Here is a 25,505-nt window from a genome sequence, read left to right on the forward strand (position 1 = left end):
TGTCCGCAGTGATTTTGGAGCCCAAGAAAATAAAATCTGTCACTGCTTCCATTTTTCCCCCTTATATTTACTATGAAGTGAATTGCCAATATCCGCTGGATCATCAAAAAAGCAACAGAGTTCCAGAAAAGCATCTATTTCTGCTTCATCGACTATGCCAAAGTCTTTGACTATGTGGATCACAATAAACTGTGGAAAATTCTGAAAGACATGGGAATATCAGACTACCTGACCTGCCTCTTGAGAAACCTATAAGCAGGTCAGGAAGCAACAGTTAGAACTGGACATGGAACAACAGACTGGTTTCAATAGGAAAAGGAGTACGTCAAGGCTGTATATTGTCACCCTGCTTATTTAACTTATATGCAGAGTACATCATGAGAAACACTGGGCTGGAAGAAGCACAAGCTGGAATCAAGATTGCCAGGAGAAATATCAATGACCTCGGATATGCAGATGACACCACCCTTATGGCAGAAAGTGAAGAGGATCTAAAGAGCCTCTTGATGAAAGTGAAAGAGAAGAGTGAAAAAGTTGGCTTAAAGCTCAACATTCAGAAAACGAAGATCATGGCATCCGGTCCCATCACTTCATGGGAAATAGATGGGGAAACAGTGGAAACAGTGTCAAGACTTTATTTTTTGGGCTCCAAAATCACTGCAGATGGTGACTGCAGCCGTGAAATTAAAAGATGCTTGCTCTTTGGAAGAAAGTTATGACCAACCTAGATAGCATATTCAAAAGCAGAGACATTACTTTGCCAACAAAGGTCTGTCTAGTCAAAGCTATGGTTTTTCCTGTGGTCAGGTATGGATGTGAGAGTTGGACTGTGAAGAAAGCTGAGCACTGAAGAATTGATGCTTTTGAACTGTGGTGTTGAAGACTCTTGGGAGTCCCTTGGACTGCAAGGAGATCCATCCAGTCCATCCTAAAGGAGATCAGTCCTGGGTGTTCATTGGAAGGACTGATGCTGAAGCTGAAATTCCAATACTCCCTTGGACTGAAAGGAGATCCAACCAGTCCATTCTGAAGATCAACCCTGGGCTTCCTTTGGAAGGAATGATGCTGAAGCTGAAACTCCAGTACTTTGGCCACCTCATGTGAAGAGTTGACTCATGGGAAAAGACTCTGATGCTGGGAGGGATTGAGGGCAGGAGGAGAAGGGGACGACAGAGGATGAGATGGCTGGATGGCATCACCGACTCGATGGACATGAGTTTGGGTGAACTCTGGGAGTTGGGGATGGACAGGGAGGCGTGCTGTGCTGCGATTCATGGGTTCGCAAAAAGTCAGACACGACTGAGTGACTGAACTGAACTGATGGAACCGGATGCCATGATCTTAGTTTTTTGACTGTTGAGTTTCAAGCCAGCTTTTCCACTCTCCTTTTTCACCCTCAAGAAGCTCTTTAGTTCCTCTTTACTTTCTGCCATTAGAGTGGTATCTTCTACATATCTAAGGTTGTTGGTATTTCTCCTGGCAATTTTGATTCCAGCTTGTGATTCACCCAGCCTGGCATTTGGCCTGATGTGCTCTGCACGTAAGTTAAATAAACAGGGAGACAATATACAGCCTTGTTGTATTCCTTTTGCACCAGTCAGTTGTTTCATGTCCAGTTCTAACTGTTGCTTCTTGACCTGCACATAGGTTTCTCAGGAGACAGGTGAGGTGATCTGGTACTCCCATCTCTAAGAATTTCCCACAGTTTGTTGTGACCCACAGACACTGGTATAGCAGAGAGTCAAAGGCTTTAGCATAGCCAATGACGCAAAAGTAGATGTTTTTTTCTGGAATTCCCTTGCTTTTTCCATGATCCAACAAATGTTGGCAATTTAATCTCTGGTTCCTCTGCCTTTTCTAAACCCAGTTTGTATATCTAGAAGTTCTTGGTTCATGTATTGCTGAGCCTAGCTTGAAGGATTTTGAGCATAACCTTGCTAGCATGTGAAATGAGCACACTTATACAGCAGTTTGAACATTCTTTGGCAAAAGAATGCTTTAGAAGTATTACAATCAGGAAAAGTATGTACCCTGATGACAAATGAATTAAATCAGAAATCAACAAACAGAAAAACTTCTGGGATAAACCCCTAATAGTTAAAAATTGAACAACACACTACTAATTAACTCAGAGATCAAAGAAATCACAAGAATTGAATGAAAATAAAAACACAACACATCAGAATGTGTGAGATGTAGCTGAAATAGTGCCTCAGTCTTTTTAAAAAGACTAAAGGTCCAAATCAATGACTAAGTTTCCTCTTTAAGAAGCTAGAAAAAGAGCAGGTTAAACCAAAAGAAAAGGAGAAGCAGATAATAAAAAGCAGAAATCAATAAAACAAAAAGGAAAAAAGTCAACAAAACCAAAAGCTGGGTTTTAAAGAGATCAACACAATTGATATACTTCTAGTTAGATAAGGAAAAAAGACAAAAGACACAAATTACCCATATCAGGAATAAAAGAGAGAAGGCTTCAACAGATCCTATAAACATCAAAAGAATGAAGGAATATCAATGATTTTTTTATGCCAATACATTTGACAACTAAGATGAAATGGATAAATCACTTGAAAGGCACAAACTATAAGGATCTACACATGAAGATTTAGGAAATCTAAATAGCTCTGTATCTGAAAATAAACTGAAATTATAATTAAATAATTTCCGGTTAAGAAAACTCCAGGGTCATGTGCCCTCACTAGGATATTAAATCAAAGATTCACTCAAATAACAATCCCACATAAAAGCCTTAAAAAACATTAGGGAATACTTCCCAGTTCACTTTAGAAGGCCAGCATTTCCCTGATATCAAACCCATATTAAAACATTAATGAAACCCTATACACAAATATTCATCTGGAACACAAAAATCTTTAATACAAATAAAAATCTTTAAAAAAAGAAAACCTCAAGTTTCTTACGAACGCAGAGTTTGCATACAGTGAAAAACAGCAAATAATCACCTCAACAGATGCAGGAAGAGTATTTGACCAAGTTTAACAGCCACTCATGATAACAACTTTCAGCAAATAGGAAGAAAGGAGAACTTCCTCAGCTTGATCTACAGAAAACCTGGAGCTAACATCTGGAACAAGGCCCACTCTCACATCCAACACTGTTCCCAGGGTCCTAGTCTGTGCAGGAAGGCAAGGGGAAAAAGGCAGAATGGCTTGAAAGGAAGTAAAACTGTCTTTATTCAGAGATGATATGATTATGTATGTGGAAAATCCTAAAAAACAAACAAGAAGGCTACCAGAGTTAAGTGAATTTAGCAAGGTCACAGGATACAAAGTCAAGTAAACACCTGTATTTCTAGAGACTAACAATAGGAAAATTCAATGAAGAAAATGATGCCCGTAATAACAGATCAAACCATGTGCACATCTTGTAAACAAAACTAAATACGATCTAAATTAATGAAAACTGTACCATAATCATGGACTGGAACGTCCAAGGATTATTTAGATGTTAGTACTCCTCAAGCTGATTTATAGATTCAACACAACCCCACTCAAAATCCCAGAAGGCTTTTATTTTTAGAAGTTGAGAAACTGATTCTCTTATGTATATATAAATGCAACTTACTTACAATAGCCAAACTATTAAAAAAAAAACAAAACACAAAGTTGGAGGATTCACATGACCTGATCTGAAGATTGGTAACGCTGCAATAGTTAAAACAGTGTGGTACTGGCATAAGGAGAGACATATACATCAATGGAGCAGAGAGAGAATCAAGGAGACCCGTACATACAGGGTCAATCGATTTCTGATAGAGCCCAAAGTAATGCAATGGGGAAAGCTTGCAACTTGCTCAAGGTCAGAGAACTAGAATGCAGGGGAGCCAGAATTCAAATCCCAGCAGGTGTGCCACTAAGTCTGTTTCCATCGCTCTCACATTATGTGGTCTCAGTGTAGAGGGCAGCCATGCAGGAGAGGGCGCAGACGGGGCCTTACACAGGTTCCCTCAGTCTTGAGCACCAATGTCAGGCCCCATTTCATAGAGGAGAAGGCTTGGATGGGGTCACCTACAGACTCAGTGGCTGACTGGGGATTCCTCCATAGCTGCTGTGTGATGGACGAGTCACAGAAATGACAGGTGAGGAATAACAAAAATGACAGAAAATTAACTGGAAATACAATGAGGGTTCTGGAAATCCTTTAAGCCACAAACCAGAGCTTTTCTCTGGGATGCAGAAAGGGAAGTATGAAAAGGCATGAAGAAGTTCTTTCAAAAATCTAACACCCTAAAGTCAAATACTGGTGAAAAGACCGCACATTCTTCACTTCAGCACCTAGCTGATTTTCAGTGATGATCCAACAGAAATGAGAGAAAACTAACTTGGAAAGGGACTCAATGTTTAGTGCAAAAACATCTATCTTCTCGGCACTCGTGATGGCTGGACTTGGGACCTCAGTTTGCTATTTCTGAGCTCAAGAGGCAGCAGGGGTCCTGCTCCTCTGAGCCAGGAGTGTCAGGCCAGCTGGGTTTCAATCTAAGGGCTCTGCCACTGATTAACACTGCTGCTGCTGCTGCTAAATCGCTTCAGTCGTGTCCGACCCTGTGTGACCCCATAGATGGCAGCCCACCAGGCTCCCCCGTCCCTGGGATTCTCCAGGCAAGAACACTGGAGTGGGTTGCCATGTCCTTCTCCAATGCAGGAAAGTGAAAAGTGAAAGTGAAGTCACTCATTCGTGTCCGACTCTTAGCGACCCCATGGACTGCAGCCCACCAGGCTCCTCCATCCAGGGGATTTTCCAGGCAAGAGTACTGGAGTGGGGTGCCATTGCCTTCTCCGCTGATTAACATTGGGACTGTGTAAGACATTTAGCCTCTTCTGGCCTCCTCAGTTAAACTGTATCCCTTTCACAAGGGTTTCCTGGAGGGTTTAACATTAAGTACAGAGCACTGTGCAGCACCTGGAACTCCTTAAGGGTTTAGGAAACACTCTGAAAGATGTCAGTATATTTTTGGTGTAGTTACGATATCAAATCACAGCTTCTTATTTCATATTTACTCTGGAGGCAGTGTGGCATCACAGATAAAGCCTGGGCATTCCGATTAGATGCACTTGGGTTATATTCCTGGCTCTGCTTCTTCCTGGGTGCCTTCCTCTCTAAGAGAAGTAATATGAACCAGTAGATACCGCCATCTCTTTCTCTTCATCTGATGCACGAATCACTTGGAGAATCTAAGGAGGCTGAAGATATACAGTAGCACACAGGATTTTCATACATGTTTGGTAGATGTCAAGACCTTGTGAAGTTCATATATCCTATGGGGTTCAACATATTATGTAAGTTCCTTGTTAACCCTCAACAGTCTAAGCCTGTCTCTAGAAAAATCAATGAGCAGAAAACTGACAGGAAAATCTAAGTCAGGTGCTGCCAAACTCTGTCCAAGCGCCAAATCCAGCCTGCCACCTATTCTCCTAAATAAAGTTTTAGTGGAACACCGCCATGCTCATCTGTTTTATTGCCCATGGCTCCTTTCTGTGACAATGGCAGAGTTACATAGTTGCAACAGAGACCACAAGGCCCACCAAGTCATGTCTGTCTCTCTATAGAAAAAGTCTGCCAACATCTGACCTCAACCATGAATGAGAGAGTACACTATGGGAAGCCTGCAGTACAGAAAATGGACAACACCCTGCCAGGAATGCCATCAGCTCAAACTTTTCAAGATTAAGAGAAGCAAAGAAAAACAGAACATCTGCCAGCAGAGATTCCTGATGAAATCACAAGCTGTGGAGGCACTGGGCATTATTACAACTGGCAATGGTTATGCAAAAGGCACATGATATCCAGGATGACAAAATCTGTTCATGTCTTAGGGGTAAGTTAAGGAAATTACAGTGATTAAATGCTACTGACAACTGTAATAACTTAAGAATCAGCCAAAGAGGTCTTTCAATCAATGTCTGGAGAGGTGTTCAGGGACTGCACGTATAATGAGAGAAGAGTGTGGAAAGGAGGGCTTAATGAGATCATCAATGACCTCTGAAGGAAAGGGAGGAACAGTACTGACAAGAGGTCCTCCTAAGAGGGAAACACTAGAATAAACACGAAAACTTCAGGATTTCACCTGATTAAGGGAGAAGGGTCTCAATGCAAGCATCTTTTCAGACAAGGGAGACTTACGTTATCCAGGTCTTTCCGCAGTGCAATCTTGCTGGTCACCAGCTCATGGGCTAAGTCGTCATTTTCCTGTTCCAACCTCATGTTAGCTTCTTGTAGGCGCCTATTCTCTCGCTGATGGGTGGGGAGAAACCAGTTGCAAACATAAAGATCAGATGGAAATGACAACTTTTCAGGTTAACCCTCAAAACTAATTGCTGAGACCGATGGGCATCCGGGGAGATGTGGCTGGCCCCAGTGTGCCGCCAAGCAACAGTTCCTTCCTTGCTGTCTCCACTGATTCAACTAACTGTCAGGCAGCTGAGTGAGTGAGTGAGTGAAGTCACTCAGTCGTGTCCGACTCTTTGCGACCCCACAGACTGTAGCCTACCAGGCTCTTCCGTCCATGGGATTTTCCAGGCAAGAGTACTGGAGTGGGTTGCCATTTCCTTCTTCAGAGGATTTTCCCGACCCAGGGATCGAACCGGGTCTCCCGCATTGTCGGCAGACGCTTTACCGACTGAGCCACAAGGGAAGCCCCTAACTGTGACAAAAGCCCATAGAACTGTAACCAACTAGACAACTAGCAAGAAGCGAAGCAAGTCTTGCTTTCTCTTTTGCAAACTCAAACTGTAACTGGAACCTAAAAACAGTGAAACTAAATTTTAAACAGAACTCACTAAAGTTAACTATAGGCACAATTTTCTGAAGTGAAAGGCTGAAGGCACTTCACATCACTTAGGCCATAAACAAACCTCAAATCGCTCGATGGGGTCTTCTTGTTGGGCCTGCTGTTCCCTCATGGTGTGATATTCTTTTTCATATTTTTTCAACTTCTTCTGACTAATCTGTAGGATAGAACACAGCATAAATTAAAAAGCATCAGGAAGAGGTGGGTGCTTCAAGGCTTGCACTGAAGACCAAGATCTCTACTGACCTTGGCATCCCAAGTTGACCACCAAAGTGGTTACTTCCTGCACATAAGCCCAGAAACTAAAATTCTTACTCAAATTGAGGGGTTTGGGGGGGGGCAGATAATTGGTTCCTGAAGATTTTACCATGGGTGTCAGAATGAACATCCAACAGATGACCCCTCCTATCTGAGCTCTAGGTCTGATTATTCGTTCTTTCCCTCCTCCTCAGGCACCATTTTCTTCAGCACATACCAGCAACGCTGCAGGTGCTTTCATTCTCTGACCTCACAACCTCTCCACAAGGTGTGGTATTAATGGCCTCAATTTGTAGGCAACTTAACTGAGAAGTAAGAAGTTAGGTAACTTGACCACAGCCACTCAGTTAGGGACTGGCAGATCCAGGATTTGTGCCAGGCCGTTAGACACCATCCGAAGTCCAAGCTGTAGCCACCTCACTATCTACCTTCTAACACTTTCCTTTCCATTAGCACCTTCTGTGCTGCCTTCAAACAGGCATACTTCTCTCTGCCCTTAAATTCTTCCATCTCACTGAACTACTGTCCTCTTTCTCTCAAGCTTGTTCTTACCGACTACTGCAAACTGCTATACTGCTGACTCACACACCTAACTTTTAGCCCCCAGTTTCAGGTTAATTGGGCCTTCCTGGTGGTTCAGATGGCAAAGAATCCACCTGCAATGCAAGAGACCAGGGTTCAGTCTCTGGGTTGGAAAGATCCCCCAGAGAAGGAAATGGCCACCCATTCTAGTATTCTTGCCTGGAGAATTTCATGGCCAGAGGAGCCTGGCGGGTTTCAGTCCATGGAGTGTGTTACAGTCCACGGAGTTGCAAAAGCATTGAACATGACCGAGCGACTAACACCTTCCAGGCTAATTAGGCATCTCAGGGCTAGTCTAGTCCAACATCCTTATTTTACAGATGAAAACCTGAGGTGCAGAAAGGGGACAGGACAGGCCCGAGCTTGCAGCAGGCCCGTGTCGGCCTCTGCTAGTCCCTGCTCATTCTTCCCTTCCTGTCTCACTTGAGCTGCCTGGTGTTCCCCTACCACTGATTCTGTGGACACCTGCCCCAGTCGTCTGTTTACAGGTATGCCCAATCAGAGATTACTCTTGGAGTTTGGCTGCTGCCCAAAGGGAGGTAGCCAGGAGCCTACCAGCACTATGCCCTCGCTGCAGGCTATAAAGATGACCACTAAACACCACTGGGGTGAGGCTGCAGCGGGAAAGTGGCACCCCTAAGCCCAGATCTTCTGTGGTTTAAGGCTAATGCTGGGACGAATGTTTATTATGTGTGTAACTGATTCACAAAGAAAGCACCCAAATAAAACATCGGCGTAATCTGTAAATTCATAAACAATCTGAACAAATCAATAGTAGAGGGACAGAAAACTGAGGCTTGTGGGCGGCCAACACTTCCTCCCAGTACTCTCTCCTGTCAGTCTGTGTAAATGACAAAGGGCGGGCAGAGATACAAGGCTCCTCAACTGCTTTGTGAAAAAGAAAAGCTGATGCCAAACCCTATAAAACATCCTCACGGGTCTTCAGGATCCTTCGACTTTTCATTCTCCTGCTGTGGTGACAAAGAATGAACATTTCCTCCATAACCATACATTTGGCTAGTTACAAAATACTGTCTTCTACATCTCATTATCCCTTATTATAAATATCTCATTCTTAGAGTAAAAGGGTGGGTCCCCCTCAGCTTTATAACAGAAGCTGGTGTGTGATGAGCGCCCTGTGAGTGCCAGACTCTGTACACGTGTTATCTCACCTGGTTCTTACATTTTTGTGACAGGACATGGGCATTTCTCTGTGTGTTTACTAGGTTTTCCACTTTTTCTGCATTGAGGACAAATTACATTTATAATTGAGTTAACAACATGACTGCTGTTTAAAAACAATGCTCATAAGTTGGGCTCCTCTGAGACAGAGCTCTGGCATTCTCTCCACGGACGGCGCTGCTCCGGAGCTCTGACTGCTTTCCTAATTTTCAGCCTCAATTCTCTGTCTCTCTTCCTCCCTCTTTCCCTTAAATGCCTTAACCCCAACCCCATCACAAACGAAAAATAAACACAACATTGCTCACAGTGGGTTCATAGCTGACTCTGACTTCCAGAGTGCGTGGCTGTATAGTCAACTGGCTCAAGCTGCCTTTGAGTCAGAGACTCATTAAGACTGATGCCTGATAACTGAGTGAGGAATGAGAAGTGTCAATAGGAAAAGCAGCAACTCAAGTGTCTTTATGAGGCTGCACCCAGGAGAGACCAGTGCCTCTCAGCCTGCGTACCCCATCATTAGCGCCTTCTCCAGGTCAGAGACAGGCCTCACTTGCTGCTGTCCCTGCTCTGCACAAAGAGAGTGCCCAGGAATGCTTGCTAAATGAAGGAGAGACGACCCCTCACTCCATCCCTTAGCACTGACCTGTCTTCTAAATGGAAATGGCAACCAAAGCCAATGGACGCTTCAAGCCTGGTCCCTCGGCCTGTGCAGCCTGGTGTCCGGATCACTCCTGTTCACCTATGAGATCAGACCTCCAGATCACTTCTTTAGTGAACCCTTCCTGACACCCTCTTCCCCCATCAGGCTAAGTCTTTCATTATATATTCTCATAGCATAGAGCCAAATCCTCCATGGTACCTGTCCAAGTCCACGATTATTTATTTATGCGCTTACTCGACTGTCTGTCTTCCCACTAGGAAAAAGGCCACATCTGTTCTGCTTAGCAGCATATCTCTAGTGCCCAGCTCAATGCCTGGAACATAATCAGCACTTAATAGTCAGCTGCTGAACAAATCAAAGCCAAAGGCCTTCCTTTTTTTAATCTAATAAGGATGCAAGAAGGGGCATTTATTTATCCAGTAGTTGAGCCCCACTATGTGCAATGTTCTTTGCTAGGCATTAACGATACAAAAATATATATAGATCAGGATATGCAAACTCCACAAGGGCAGGAACTCTGCACTGTGAAACTCCTAATGCCTGGTACACAGGAAACATGAAAATACTTAATGAAGAGACACAGCTCCCGCCCCTTAAAAGTCCAAGATTCATTTTGTCTCTCTTACTTTCACCACTGCAATTTTAACTGAATTCAAGAAAAACAGAAGTGATGGAATAAGCCCCTGAGCTCCAAATCACACCCACTGTTGGCTGACTCCCATCAGAAGGCTGTGGAAGTCACAGTTTCACACATTTGCCCTGCAAGAAGGTTAAATTTGAAATCTGTTTAAATGTACTTTCAAGGAGGAAAAAATTCTAATCATTTCCTGGGCTAAGGCTACTGCAATTTAGGGAAAACCAACTGTATACCTCATCTCAATTAGTACAAGATTCTTAACACTGTTTGAGACGGCATCACTTTGAATATCCTGAGAGCCAAGGTTCCCACTAAAAAGTATAGATGCTAACTCCACCCCTACCTCGCTCCCAGCAATAACACATTCTACATACCATTTCAGAGGGCTCATGGGCTCCCTGAGGCCCATCCATAGTCCCAGGTTAAGAAACCCTGAATTAGAGAGAAGGTGGACACTTGGAACATGCCAGTTGGATATTTTGGTAGAAGTTAAAAAAAAAAAAATCAGCCTAAAACACCTTTTCCTTGGTCACTCACTTGTCATTAATCTGTCATAGGAAGTGGATAAGGTTCTCTCTTAAAACACGTGCTACTTCCCCTGGGAAAGCTGGCCCCTGACCAGCCCCTGGAATAGACAGGGATGTTCTGGCCCATGCTGCTGGCCTGGGTGGGAGGGAGACAGAACTACTGGCCACCTAGAGCGTGCACCGAGCAAGGCTTGAGTCCTGACTCCACCGATGACTAACTGTGTGACTGAGGGCAAGCTACCTTATCTCAGCCTCAGGGTCCTCATCTGGGAAAACCCCAACTGTCCTTATGAGAAGTGCTGTTGTGAGGATCGAATGACAGAACACACATGTAGAGCGGAGAAGAGGACCTGGCACACAGTGAAGTCTTTTAAATAAAGAGTTGCTATGACTTCTTCTTATCTGCATCCTTGCCCTGAATCTGAGGCAGCCATCTGCTGGGCATGTGCTGCAGACAGGGAGCCACTCAAACAAAGTCCATTTAACACAGAAGAGTAGCAAACAGGCTGCTGGTAGGAAACAGGAGCTGAGTTTAAAGTTCGGCTCAGAGACCCTTGCAAAGGCCAGAATCCCTGCGGGGCTGGACTCAGAAAATCCAGTGCAGGAGAGAGCCTGCAGGCTGGCAGCTCTGCGCGGCAGGGGTGGAGCTATGTTGTGTGGGTGAGTGGGTACACAGGAAGGAGCTCCTGACCCCAGAGTCCTCAATGCTAAACACAGAAATCTAGCACAAGTCCATCTTCCCTTTTCAGTTAGTGAATAGAAGACCCTGAGATTCACGTAGGACTGGCAAGCTAACCTCTACGCTTCCTATTTTCTTTAATCCTCCAAACAACTTTCTGAGATGGGTACAGCAGGGATCATCACCCTCACTGCTGTAGGGGGCAGTGAGGACCCCCCACTGCACGCCCTGGGGAATGGAGCCCTAGACAGGTAAAGTGACTTGTCTGAAGTAAAAGACCCAGTCTGTTCAGTCGCAGCGCCAGCATAAGAAAACAAATCTGGGGTGGTTCTTGTTTCTTATTCCTCTCTGTAGCTGAGCTCAGTGTATTCTTGGCATAGAAGACAATCTACAAATGCTCGTTGACATGAACTGACTTAAGCAAAGCAGGTATCTGGGCAGAGGAGATCCAAACCTGGTGGGCCAGAAGAGCACTGGTGTGTCACAGAGCAGCTGTGATGTTAAAGGCATCACCTTATTTCTTTCTCTACAACCTGTTGTGCTAACCTACCTAAGGTCACAAAGCAGAGGCAGAACCAGGGTGAGAGCCAAGGTCGGTGGGACTCCAATGCCTGCACTTAAAACCACTTGAAACAAATCAACACTCTATTTCTGAGTCTTTTTATTTAATTTGTTCTAACAGTTTAGACTCAAACTCCCTCAAAAATTACTAAATAGAATTAGGCATCCTTGTTCTACCATCAGAGTATTTTCCTAAAGTGCAATCAGCAAGTTATTAGCAGAGGACTCAAACATAGATAAGGACTAAAGCAGAGGAACTTATTAGAATAAGAAGGTAGTAACCACTGCTACCCTTTCAATAACCAGCAAACTTCAGGGTTTACTGCAGAGAAAGAGAGTAACCACTCAGAAGCTTCCTCATGAAATCCAATTCTAAAAGGTAGAACAAGCAAAGACATAAAACTAGCCTGGTCTAGTTACACGGAAAACGGCACTCAGCTACTGTGTACAAAAGGCAAGTTTCAGCACTGACACAGAGACTGAGGTATTCATCATGATATGACGAGTATCGCCAAAAATGGACCAACAGAAGTGGCGCCTGACTCATTCATTCACTCCTCCAGGCACAGTAAAGCACAGTGATGATAAGCATTGATTTCAGAGTCTGAAATTCCTGGGATCCAATCTCAACTCCATCCCTTACTAACTTTGTGCTGGCTGCGAGTTTTCTTCAATTTTCTAAGCTTCAGTATGTGTTAGTGTGTTAGTCGCTCAGTCGTGTCGACTCTTTGCGACCCCACGTACTGTAGCCCGCCAGGCTCCTCTGTCCATGGGATTCTCCAGGCAAGAATACTGGAGTGGGTTGCCATTTCCTTCTCCAGGGGATCTTCCCGACCCAGGAATCAAACCCAGGTCTCCTGCACTGCAGGCAGATTCTTTACTCTCTGAGCCACCAGGGAAGCTTCAGTATACACATCTATAAAATGACTTCACACAGTGACTCTAAGGATTAATTCACGATGTGTAGATACTATGCAAGGCTGCTATGAACGTATCAAGAAAAAAGACTAATACAGTCACTACAAACACAGATCTTAGAACCCAAACAAACACTAACTACACAAATGATTTGAGCAGAGAGTGAAGTTCAAACTAAATACTGCTTTTAGCTCATGATTAAAAACATGCCCTGAATGCAAATATTCCTAAATGCCAGAGAGTCTTCTGTTTCTCCAAACGGCAAATGGTTAGGATTACATTAATTGAGAGATATTACTACTTGCAATAATATCTTTTCTCACAAGTAGTTTGAAGTCTAGCATATTCACTTTATGTTTTAAACAACAAATTTCAATGAAGCAATGGTTCAGACGTTCTGTTTCACATTAGGCAGGATATCCTACACAACAAGGGTCAAGTCTTTCTTCTTGATCTAAGAAACCCACAGAGCCATCTCTTTTGGCATGGTTCTTGCTTCTTCTAAGCCTCACTTACTGGACTTATTTTTAAAAATTCCATTATAGTCACACGAAGAAACAGTTGCTCTTAAATATTTCTGGAGTCAAAAATTTAAAAGACCTAATTTATTTTTTCCCCATTTCCCCCCACTCAACATGATGCACGGGCTGCCGGGCTCCTAGAACCATTCTCGATCTTCTGGAACAATGTAAATTGAAATTGCGTTTAGATCTTGTATCATAAGTGGAAGCATTTTTTTTCTGTCTCAGCTCACTGACCCATGGAGGAAGAGAAATTCCATAGTTAAATGAGCTGATGTATATGGCTAAATTTTAGATTAAGAGCAGGGGATCTATAATTCCTCAAGAAATTAAAAAAAATTCAGTCTCATAAAACTAAGAAGACGAAAGGAAGAAGAAAAGGCCAGGAAAGAAAGAAAAAAAGAGAGGCAAGTGAAGACAGATACAGAGCAAGATTTACAGAGACGAGGAAGACACAGAGCACAGAGAATGCAGACTGTGTGGGCAGCAGACCCACCTTGTGGCCATTTAAGATACTGCCACACCAAACTCTTCCTGTCGCCTTTGGCAAAGAGCCATGCAACAGGCTGTCAGAAGACCCTAGTTCCAACGGGGCTTTTGTCACTGCCCAGTCAGTGTCAGCTGGGTAAGTCACTTGGCTTCTATAAGCCTCAGTTTCCATGCTTGACTTGCCCTTCACACCTCACAGGGTACTGTGAGGAACCAATGAGATTCTTACAGAATCTATACAAATATTGGAAATTACAACATTGCAACTGCTAAAACACAAAAGACAACAAGAGTCTCCTGGACTATCATGGGAGGTAAAGCATTCCCAATTCCCATCTTAATCAGGAAGTACAACTGAAAAAAGGGAGTTACAACTTTGCTTTTAAATTAAAAAATAATGGAATGGGATTGAATGAGTTACAGAGCCAATATTTCCTTTCTAAATTCTATACCAAGAAACTGAAAAGCTAGTTTCTAAACCATTCACAAGGTAGGAATCCCCTTTCCTATGTCCAGAGGGTCTCGAAACCACCCAAAGATCCTATGCACTCACTGTGCACCCCCCCAGGCCCTCCCCGTCATGCAGTCCACATAATGCAGGGTTCATCACTGAACTTGCCAATGATTTTTCTTATTTTTGAGTACACAAATTATCACTGTGACTGAAGTCTTTTGCCAATAATTGGCTATTGCCTGTATTGCTAATATTATTTGGTATTATTTGGTATTAAGTATAGCTGCAAGAATAAAACTAATAATCATCACTAACTCAACTGTACATACCATACCCCACCTTTTAGCAGAAAAGCTCATTCTCTCATGTCCTGGTGAATCTGCAGGTTTTCCAGGCTGAGTCAGTTTCAAGAAAAAATTACTATTCTTCTCACCTGAAGCCATATGCAAGTAGGGAAAATCATCCAAAGTGTACCCTAACCATGCAGAGAACTTTCCAGGACCAAAAGAAATTTTGTATCTAAGCAAATAATAATGTGAGCTGTGCGGGCTTGTCGACTTTAATTTCTTGGAAGCGTAGGCAAGGAAAAAAAAGACATCAGACACCTCCCATCCGGACTTGGGAAATAAAGAATCCATATATTATTAAAGTGTTTCGAGCTAATGAAAATATAAAAGGTAAACCTTCGGCTAGATCTATTTTTAAGACTTGCCCAAATCCATGTTAATGCTACTTTGTAAAACACTTGGAAGAAACTCAACAGAAAAGTCACTTATTCACTTGTCCAACCAATGTTTATATGTCAGATCCTGTTCTTGTACTGGGGATTCAGCAATAAACAAAAAAGTGCCCTCTGTCAGAGGCTTAATTGCAGCACGGGTAGAGGGGAATGCAGACAATAATCAAACAAATAATGTCAAGTAGAAATAAATGAAATGTGGAAAATACAAAAGGATAAGGAGATAGGGTGGAAAGAAAGGGGGAGTGCTACCGTAGACACTGTAATTAGAGAAGGCCTCTCTGGTGACACGTTCACTGAGCCTAAGACTTAAGAGGTTTGGGTAAAGCCATGTGGGCATCAAGGAGAACAACATTACAGGCAGAGAGACCAGCCAGTACAAAAGTCTGAGGAGGGAACAAGCTTGGCGTGTTTGAGAACAGTAAGGAGGCTGGGGTGTCTGAAGTGGAAAGCATAGGGGGAAAAGCAGCAGCAGCTGAAACTAGCCTGTCGGAGGGGAGATGGTGCCAGGTCTTGCAGGCCAACGGAAGGACGCTTGAGTTTTATTCTGAGATAAGAAGCCGTTAGAGTTTTAAGCATGTGAGAGATGAGATCAAGAAGAGTCTGGGAGGAAACCACTGTGGTAGCAGGAGGACCTAGGAAACTACTGGAAAATTCCAGAGGAGAAGGGAAGAGATGATTAGACTAGGGCACGGGTAATGAAGGGGTTGAGAAGTGATCAGATTCAGGATGTAGTCTGATGGCAGGGCTTGGATACGGAGGACGAAGATGTGAAGTGTGAGAAAGAGAGTAGGAGGGGACGGTATCACGTTTTCAGGCCTGAGCAACCAGGTCCCACAAACAGGAGACAGGGACACTGAGAAAGGAGCAGGTTTTGGAGGGGAGGGGAAGAAATCATAAGCAAATAAGAGGCAGCACCTTCCCGTATGGCTAAACCAGGTAGAAAGAGTAGCTCTAAAAAGTTTAGAGCTCACGTGGCTCTGCCCTTTCCACAAAGCCATCATCAGTGTTACTGAAAAGAGTTTGTCTGCTGAAAATCCAAGAAGGGAATAGTCATAGCAGTAGCCATTGTTTCTTAAACCCTTACGCGTTACCTGGCACTAAGGTAAACACTGTACACATACTGCAGTTAATCCTCACATGTAAAAACACTTAATCACATGGCATTTAATCACTTAGGCACATGGTAAAATACCATTAAATGTTAGCCATGATATTTGTTAAGTATGTAGCATTTAAATTTAATGATAACTTTAATGGCTGATTTCCGGAAGTTCTATTTCCCTTTTTTGTTGTTCAAATCCCCCATTCACTTTACATCAGGATTCCTACCATTTCTTAGTCTAACAGGTAGTTTTACGTATTCTTGCTTTTACAAACAGGCCATAGTCCTAGCGTAATGCAGAGACTCAGTTTCAGCTGTCTCCGGAAGGTCCCAAATCATGTCATAACTTCATGAGCATTAAAATCCTCACACACAGTTTGGTCCCATATTCCCTTGGGATGCTCTTTTATTATCACACACAGGAGCTTTGAGCTACTTTGTTTCAGGCACCTGGACATTTCTCCTTTCAAGTTCATCCAGGTATTTAAACATTACTTGGGTCATACTTTATTTGGCATCTCCAAATGTTTAAAGAAGGGTAGCCTGAACTAGCTCAGTATGACATATAACCAGAACCAGAAGTCCAATAATACCTTACAGATGAGGAAATGGTGCCTTAAATAGGTCTGTACTCTATGCAGTAGACAGTGAAGCTTCTCTCCTGACACAGAGGTCACAGTTTTACCCTCTAGAGTCACAGCAAATAAACGTGACAGTCAGCCTCTTATGCACCCTATAAGCATCTCAATATAGCTATTTATTCAGTCTCCCATTTGCCTCCACCCTTCACATTCCAAACTAAACTCCCTCAATTATTTTTTCTTCTTTAAAAACAAAACTTTCATAACATGAACACAAGGAGATTCTTTTTTTTAAACCTTAAAATAATACAAATCATAAATGCTCCACTGAAAGTGATAAACAGTGAATGGGTTTCCTTTATGTATTATTATTTTCATTTTAGGGAATTTATGATCACAACAACAAAAACTGAAAGTTAAAGGACGACACAATAAAAATCATAAAACCTGAGTTCTGCCACTAACTAGCTATACAAAATTAGGGGGCTTTGTGTTTTGGTTTGTCTTCAAAATTGGAATAATAATCCTCTTCCTAGAGTTCAAAATGGGGAAAGAAATGAGATTAATTCATAGGCTGTAATATATATGAAACGATTTAGAAAATTATACAATACAAAGGAAAACATTATTATCAATGTATTATAAATGTGGACGGTTTTATCAGGAAGAGCAAGACACTAACAAAAGAATCTACATTAATGCAAAAGTGATTTTACCTTCATATTGCAAGCTAGTTCCATTAGTTTTTTTGCATTTTCTTCTGAGCGGTATCTCTTAGGGAGCTGAACCCTGAAGAATTTCAGGGCACCTTCAAAGTCTGTCAGCAGCAAGTCATCTTTGGAAGTCTTGAAGAAAGAAGAAAACACAACCATGTACAGGAAAAAAGCTTTTTTGCTATAAAGATGCTCCAGAAGCATTTCATAATCCCAGCACCTTTATAATCCCCAGAAGATAACTTTGTAGCCTTGGCTAGAGCGACCTGCATGTGTCCACTGTCAGGGACAGTGCTAGAGCACAGCGGCTGCTTAGAATGAGATTAGAAACGCCAGATAACCCAGCTTACAAACCAGTGTGCACTGTACCTTTAATAACCCAAGGGCGACGTTAAATATAACACTTATCCCCTAAAAGAGAAAACACAGAAAACATTTTCAGTGTTTAGAACTGGACTATTAAGCTATCTGTCTTCAGAATAGCCAGCAATTTTAGAGAGATTGTAAAAACTTGAATAAAGAAATGGAGTATCTTGAAAATATTTTGGAAAATAAAAATTACAGGGCCACCACTGAAAAACCACTTAAGGTAGACCCAGTTTCCCATGAGAGAAGGGCTTTTCTACAGCTATTTTCACAGTTCAAGAATGCTTTCCAAAGTATACTATGCTTCCAAACTAAAAGAATAGCCATAAAAATTGTGATCCCTCATGAAATAATGCCTGGTGTCTCTTCCACTGCCCACTCGAAGGACAACAATCACCCTGTCCATGAGTTCCTATGTCCCAGAAATGACTGCTCAGGGTTCTCTCCAACCTGCCTTTCTTCATTTAATCATTCTAGGAGTGGTGGGGCAAAGGACAGCTGAGGGGAGGCACCAACATCTGCTGACCAAGTTAAACTTTAAAAGTTTCTGGGCCTCAGTTTCTATAACTAATAGTCTCCCAATAGTTTTCTGAGCTAATTAGCTGAGAAAGTTTAAGTTACTTAGCCTGTCACCAGACCCACAGTAATTACTTAATAGTTATCTATAATAGTGAAAAACTAGATAAAGGTTTGCGATTAGGAATTAGTTACATAAATTATGATCTATCCAAAGAATGGAATATCTGACAGTAAGTAAGAATAATGGTATATTTCTGGAATGCTGTTTCTTATGTTTCAAGCTAGACAGAGATACAGATTTTTTAATGGATTTTTGTATGTTTTAAATATGGGATAATTAAAAAGGAGGATGGTACAGATATATGTGTCTGTAGATATTCAAGTATGAGATAAAAATAGTTACTGAATAGCATATAAGCATAGTCACATTTTATATGCATATAAAGTCATAATATACATAATATACCATATGAAAAAACTGTTCCACACAGAACTTACACATACACATATATGAAAACACACAAAAAAAAGGCTGAAAGAATATACATCAAAAGGTTAAAAGTAGTTTTCCTTTAGACTGGGATCAGAAGTATTTTCACATCATTTTGCTTACGCTTTCTGTAACAAACATGTATTGTTTTTGAAATTAGCTTTTTCTTCTTAGGCATACCCTCCAAAACAGAAAACTAAGCTGTGGCAAAGATTGTTATTTACTATAATATCTATTTTCTTTTAGTAATAGACTCTCAAGTTTAAGAAAATTGCTAGGCAGCTTAAAAAAAAATTATCCTTAGCAGCTAGGGATATATGGTCATGTACCTAAGTTCTGGCCAACAAGAGGTTAAATGGGAATGCAGGTGGAAATTCCAGGAAGTGTCCTTTAAAAGAGGGGGTACACCTCCTCCAAACCCCTAAACTTCCTAGCTTAAACAAAGAGATAGTGTTTGGAGCACTCATTAGCCATACGGAACAGAGCTGCACTCTGAGCAAGGCAGTTACTGCCTGCAACACAGGAGAGACACTACAAACAAAAGCCTAAGTGCGGTGGCCTCTGATACGCACCTCACATAAAAGCAGGTCGATGATATGGAAGACCATGTAGAGAGGGAATTTCGCAGTGAAGAGCGTAAGAAACCACTGGGAGGCATACATGTGCGCTTCAAGGCTTATGTCCAGGAAGTGGTTGTACAGGTCAGGGATGTATTCCTGAAATAGCAAACTGATTAGCTTTAGGCACATATGCAACTGTTTAGCTCATAAATCTGCCAACAATAGGTCAAAAACGTCATATATTTGTGTTTTTATAAAAACTGAAAAAGCGCTCAGAAGAACACTTAACATCTGGTATGAAACTGGCACTGGGCTTCCGTTTTCAGTTCACAAAGTAGCTCTGAAGAAGAATCCCCACATGGTGACAAATATCTGAAAGGACAGTTTCTCTAAGTTATGAAATGTTTGGGAAAGTTTGTTTCACTTTTGTTAGGAGATTCCCCATCAGCCAGCTTCAGAGCCTTGGTAAGTATTTCCTGACTGAGTTTGCTGTGTTAAAATAAAGGCTCCTACACTCATCTGATCTTCTGGGTGTTTATGGGACTGAAAACCTGGCTCACACCCATCAGGCTGCTGCTGCTGCTGCTAAGTCGCTCAGTCGCGTCCAACTAAGTGCGACCCCAGAGACGGCAGCCCACCAGGCTCCCCCGTCCCTGGGATTCTCCAGGCAAGAACACTGGAGTGGGTTGCCATTTCCTTCTCCAGTGCATGAAAGTGAAAAGTGAAGGTGAAGTCTCTCAGTCGTGTCTGACTCCTAACAACCCCATGGACTGCAGCCCACCAGGCTCCTCCGTCCATGGGATTTGCCAGGCAAGAGTAGTGGAGTGGGGTGCCATTGCCTTCTCCGATCCATCGGGTTAACACCTTATTAATCTTGGCATCATTATTACATGGAGAGAAATGAAAAACATTAAACTTGTCCTTGATCCTGGATGGCTAAGGAATCACCACTGCTCCTTGGCACCGTTTCTTCAATCCTGTTCTTCCCAGTCCTGCACCCTTATCGGCAAATGCAAGCTGGATTCTCTTTTTACCTGCATGAGGCGCTCCAACTGGTAAAATTTGCAATGCAAATCTTCAAAGTTTTGTTTGAAAAGTTCCCTGAGACCATAGTCAAACATGATCTTGACCAGAACACTGAACGCTTGTTCCTCAGGCATCTGTAATAGGGCAAGAGGGAAGGGGTGGGAGGATCAAAAACACATACAGGAGTTTTCTCAGTGTGTAAAATTCATCCCTATACTCTCTTATGTGAATACTAGGAAATTTAGTGGTATGCAGTAACTCAGATCTCAGTTGTGTTGTGTTTTATAACATTCATTCTTTCAACCAGGAAATATTTATTTATTTTTTTATCCCCCCCCATTTTATTTATTTATTTATTTAGTTTTTTATTTTTTAAATTTAAAAATCTTTAATTCTTACATGCGTTCCCAAACATGAACCCCCCTCCCACCTCCCTCCCCATAACATCTCTCTGGGTTATCCCCATGCACCAGCCCCAAGCATGCTGCACCCTGCGTCAGACATAGACTAGCGATTCAATTCTTACATGATAGTATACATGTTAGAATGCCATTCTCCCAAATCATCCCACCCTCTCCCTCTCCCTCTGAGTCCAAAAGTCCGTTATACACATCTATGTCTTTTTTCCTGTCTTGCATACAGGGTCGTCATTGCCATTTTCAACCAGGAAATATTTAATAATGCCTACTCTATGTCAGACACTGTTGCTGTCCTTGAGGAGCCTCTCACACAATAACTAAATAACTAAATCTCCTACAATAACTAAAATGAATTAGAAAGATCAGTGGGAACACAAGAACAAAAAAGACTGAGTATTCCAGAGGGAGCTAGGAATAGGCTTTAGAGGGAGGACAGGATTCGAACTGAGTTAAGAACAGGCCTACTACACTTGAGTATATGTTTAACCTTCCCCAAATCACGAAACCTTTGTTAAATCATTTTACTTCCTTAACTGTTAATTCATTTCAGTAAAAATGTTCTTCTTTCTCATTGTTGCTAAAAACATGGCTAGTTACAGAAGAACCTTATATATTCTGATGTTTGGAGTAATGCTTCAGGTATTCTAGTAACGCTTGCAGTAACACTTAAAATACTACAAAAAGCCTCCCTCACTTCACTTCTATTTACAGATGCTACTCACTTATATATCTTCCGTAACTTTACAGAAAAATATCTTCTTGAGGACCTGGCAAATGTCTAGTTTTCAAAATATAAAAAGAACACTGGAAATACTTAAGGCATGATGTGACCATAGCAAGCTTTTCAAATGTCAGGAAGGTGAATGGGTTTCTGTTGAACACAATGACGACGGTGGGCTGAGCAAAGAAACTGGGAATAAAGCAAAGCTAAAGAGCAAATCAGACTAAGTAATGAAATGAGAAAAGGACAGCAAATCATTGCTGGAAAGTTAAGGGCTTCGGGGGCAAAGGACCAGACCTTTGAGGTCTTTATCATCAAGACAACTTCACGCTTCACTCGCTGAGGGAGACATGGCCTGCCTAGAGTGGCATTTCTGATGTTACGCAGCACATCTGCCCCTGCCCTGAATCAAACACTTATTTTAAACACAACGGCAAGCAGCATAGAGTTCAAACCAAGATACTGGGGATTTGATCAGGAAACTCATTTTAGAAGTGTTGTGATACTTAAATGGGGATAAATGTCCTTGCACTAAAGTTGAGAACAAAGACAAATCATATAGACTTGGTGAGACTCTGAGATATTAAAGTATGATGAAAACAACAAAACAAAAATTTAAAACTTGACCTCATGATGAAGTGTTAATCAGCCTGAAGGTGAGAATCATTTCACAATGCATAGTATATCAAATCATCACATTTTACACCTTATATACACAATTTTGTCAATTACATGTAAATAAGACTGGGGAAAAAAAAACTTGACTTTTTCTTTATCAATGTCATAATAGCTTTGTCAAATTTTTGCATGCCTACCAATACCAATCAGCTAGGTTCATAGCAAGAAGATGTAAAGTGGTTTTGTTACACTTGTATTACAACCTACACAAAATGGATTAAACCTCTTCAACAACCTCCTCTCCTTAGAGAAACAAAATCTAGACTGTGGGGCCTGGGTCCACGGCCCTCCTTCAAATTGGTCTTGGCCTCTCTAGCTCCCTCCCCCACTCCCCATGGCTCCTGATGCTCCGGTCACACTGCCCTTCTTTTCAGTTCCTTCCAGATGCCAAGTTTTCCCCATTTCAGGGCTTCCATACACTATCCTATTCTCATTGCCGGGAATGCACTGCTCTCCACTCTAGTTCTCAAAATAGTTCTATTATTTTTGCAACAACGTTTAAAGAAAGTTAAATGATACAGAAAAGTACAAAAGAGAATGGATGCCCCTTCTCCTTTTTCAGGGTTCCTGTTAGAGGTTACCTTGCCAGAGAAGTCTGTGAATGAGGCTACCTGTTATTACCCTGGACCACACTTCTCACTGCACCTTCACAGAGGCACCGAAATTAAGAATGACATACCTGCACTGCTTTTTTTGCCTACAACTAGCTCTGCATCCACAAGGATTGGGGCCATGTTTACTTTATTCACTGCTGATCTCTACCTAGCACAGTTCAGACCGTGACAGGTGCTCAAAAACTCCCCTACCATCATCTGTGGGGTGTTTTTGCCAAGCATTTTAACTTGAATCATGAAGAAATGATCAGACATATCAAGAACTTGGGATGTCTTACAAGGCAATTTGATTGAATTTTCCAAATTGTCAATGGCATGGGACATACAAAAAGGCAAAGAGGACAGTTTAGATTACAAAAATAAAAAGCAATGACAATCAAATGCGATGTTTGAATCTTTACTGATCTGGGTTAGGAAAAAAAGAGCTGAAAGGACTTCCCTGAGTGAAAAGGGAAAACTCAATGTGGGCTGTGGGTGAGACATTACGGGATTTGTTAGACTTGCCTGTGATATTCTGGTTAGGGCCTCAGGAGGTACATACATAAGTATTTAGGAGTGGAGTATTCTGATATTTGCTACTTTTATTATCCAAAAGTGATTTCAAAAAATTCTTTCATAAAAATATAAAACACCTGTGTTGTGTATGAAAAAGGAAGGAAAAGAGATGCAGAGAAGGCAGTGTGGAAGAATAATGAATTGATAAATTAAGTCAAGTGTATACAGGTGTTCACCTTAACAATTTTTCAATTCTGTCGTGGATTTAAAGAAACACTAAGAAGGGGGAGGATAAAGGTCTTTGCTGAACGAATGAATAAAATGGCACAGAAGCAAGCCAACTTCGCCCTCCTAGCCCAATAAATTTCAAAACAAAGACTGATGACAGCCACTACTTCAGAGAAGATAAAACGTCCCCAGAGGGTTTAACCAAGACTAAAGTCTATCCAATTATCCTAGCAATCAAAAAAGTTCTATCCTTGCACCAGTTTTCAACAGTGTCATTTATTTTTACCATGTTTCTCTCCCATGATGACATTATGTTAAGAAAAAGGTTTCCAGATATAGGAGTTAACACTCATGCACTGGAGTCTGCCCAAAGGCAATACAAAGCCATGATCAAGTCTGAGGCAGGACATGTGTTAAGAAATACACAGAGACCTAATTACTCACATGGAGAAGCAGAACAGCAGCGAGAAATGACTGGCCTTGGCAATAGCCAATCTCTTCATCATACACAGAATAAGCCTGGGGGAAAAAACCACAGGAGGTGTAAATGAATGTAGCCAGTCTTCAAAACAAAACAAAACACAAAACTATATTTATTTGGCTGCACTGGGCCTTAGTTGCAACATGTGAGGTCTTTGAGTTGTTGTACAGGGGATCTAGTTCTCTGACCAGGCAGGGATCGAACCTAGGCCCCTTGCCTTGGGAGCTGGGAGTCTCAGCCAACGGACCACCTGGGAAGTCCCAAATGTAGTCACTCTTGAGTCACAGTCGCCCTATAGGAACTTGAACATAACACAGGAACCTCAAAAGCGCTACCCCCACTCCACTGTGGCATTCTGATGGTCACTGAATGATGCAAACATTTCTCTTCAATTCCAACTTTTCTTTACAATACATAAACCTGTCACGCCACTTCCTGTAGCCAGGGAGCAGAAAGGTTAAGCAAAAATTATTTTAGCACTAAAAAAAAGGTGTCATTCTGTCTGTCTTTGCTCACGCTTTTCTTTCTTCTCTGCCTGGAAAACGTGCTCTTCCTTAAGGTTTTAAACATATCCCATTTCCCCAGGATTCTTTCTCTCCTCGGTAGGTCTCTGGTACTTACTACAAATGTATGCTTATTACAGCACTTAACACACTGCATTTTAGAGGTCCCTCCTCTCTACTAGACTACTAACTCCATATGGGCAGGGGTGGTGCCCTACTCAACCTAGCAGCACATCAACACATACCAGGCACTCACCAAACACTGTCAATGTTTATATGTGTAAACATGCCTTCATAAATTCAGCTGAAATTCAATATAATCTCATTATATCCCCCACTTTGTCAAAGTTTATCTGATGAGAGGGCCTACAGAACAAGAAACACCCATCTTTTCCAAAGACAAGATTCACAGAAAGATTTAGAAATGATCTTTTATAATTTAATAAGACAACTTTCTACCTATCAAATCAGTAAAAGCTAACAAGTGTTAAAACCAGTTTCATTAAGGCTGTTAAAAACTAGCAATAACATATGCTAACACAGGTCTGTGGCAAGCTATTTGACAATACAGATGAAGGTACCAAACAACATTTGATTAGTCAAGAAAGAATAAAGGTTTCACAGTTAATAGCTGTGCTGGAACTCCACAACTGCTCATGTCCTGGTCTGGCTCTTAGGCCCACTACTTACATTCCTTATTTGTATGATGAGAAAAATCACAGCATTTATATAATATTATTCTCAATCCCCTCAAGTAAAGTACTCAGTGTATGGCTTTACCAATTATGTCCTGGGATAAAAACGTATTGAATTTTCTATAGGTATAGAATGGAGGGGAGCATTCCTGAAGGAATGCATACAGACATGAAAGTACGTAACACATTTGGGAAATGTCTGGAATATAAGGTTCACAGAGGCAGTAAGGAAAGGAAATATGGGGAAGAAAAGGCATTTCATTAATTCGTCAACATTTAATGAGCACCTACTATAATA

The 25,505-nt window shown here is 41.8% G+C and overlaps 1 protein-coding gene across 7 annotated transcripts in view; it reads right to left on the reverse strand.

Annotated features, from left to right (window-relative positions):
* Positions 1–25,505, reverse strand: part of RABGAP1 (RAB GTPase activating protein 1) — a 161,764-nt gene that overhangs the window by 11,702 nt on the left and 124,557 nt on the right. For all 7 annotated transcript variants that reach the window (XR_011255497.1, XR_011255498.1, XM_069582468.1 and 4 more), the window contains 7 exons: positions 23,973–24,047; positions 20,382–20,507; positions 19,360–19,503; positions 17,782–17,823; positions 17,416–17,544; positions 6,873–6,965; positions 6,142–6,252 (listed from right to left, as the gene is read on the reverse strand). Coding sequence is in view for 5 of the 7 variants with exons in the window: in XM_069582468.1 (XP_069438569.1) it covers positions 6,142–6,252; positions 6,873–6,965; positions 17,416–17,544; positions 17,782–17,823; positions 19,360–19,503; positions 20,382–20,507; positions 23,973–24,047 (720 nt within the window). In the remaining 2 variants the exon portion in view is untranslated. The remainder of the gene's footprint in view (positions 1–6,141; positions 6,253–6,872; positions 6,966–17,415; positions 17,545–17,781; positions 17,824–19,359; positions 19,504–20,381; positions 20,508–23,972; positions 24,048–25,505) is intronic.

Source organism: Ovis canadensis, chromosome 3 (assembly GCF_042477335.2).
Source record: "Ovis canadensis isolate MfBH-ARS-UI-01 breed Bighorn chromosome 3, ARS-UI_OviCan_v2, whole genome shotgun sequence".
Lineage (NCBI taxonomy): Eukaryota > Metazoa > Chordata > Mammalia > Artiodactyla > Bovidae > Ovis > Ovis canadensis.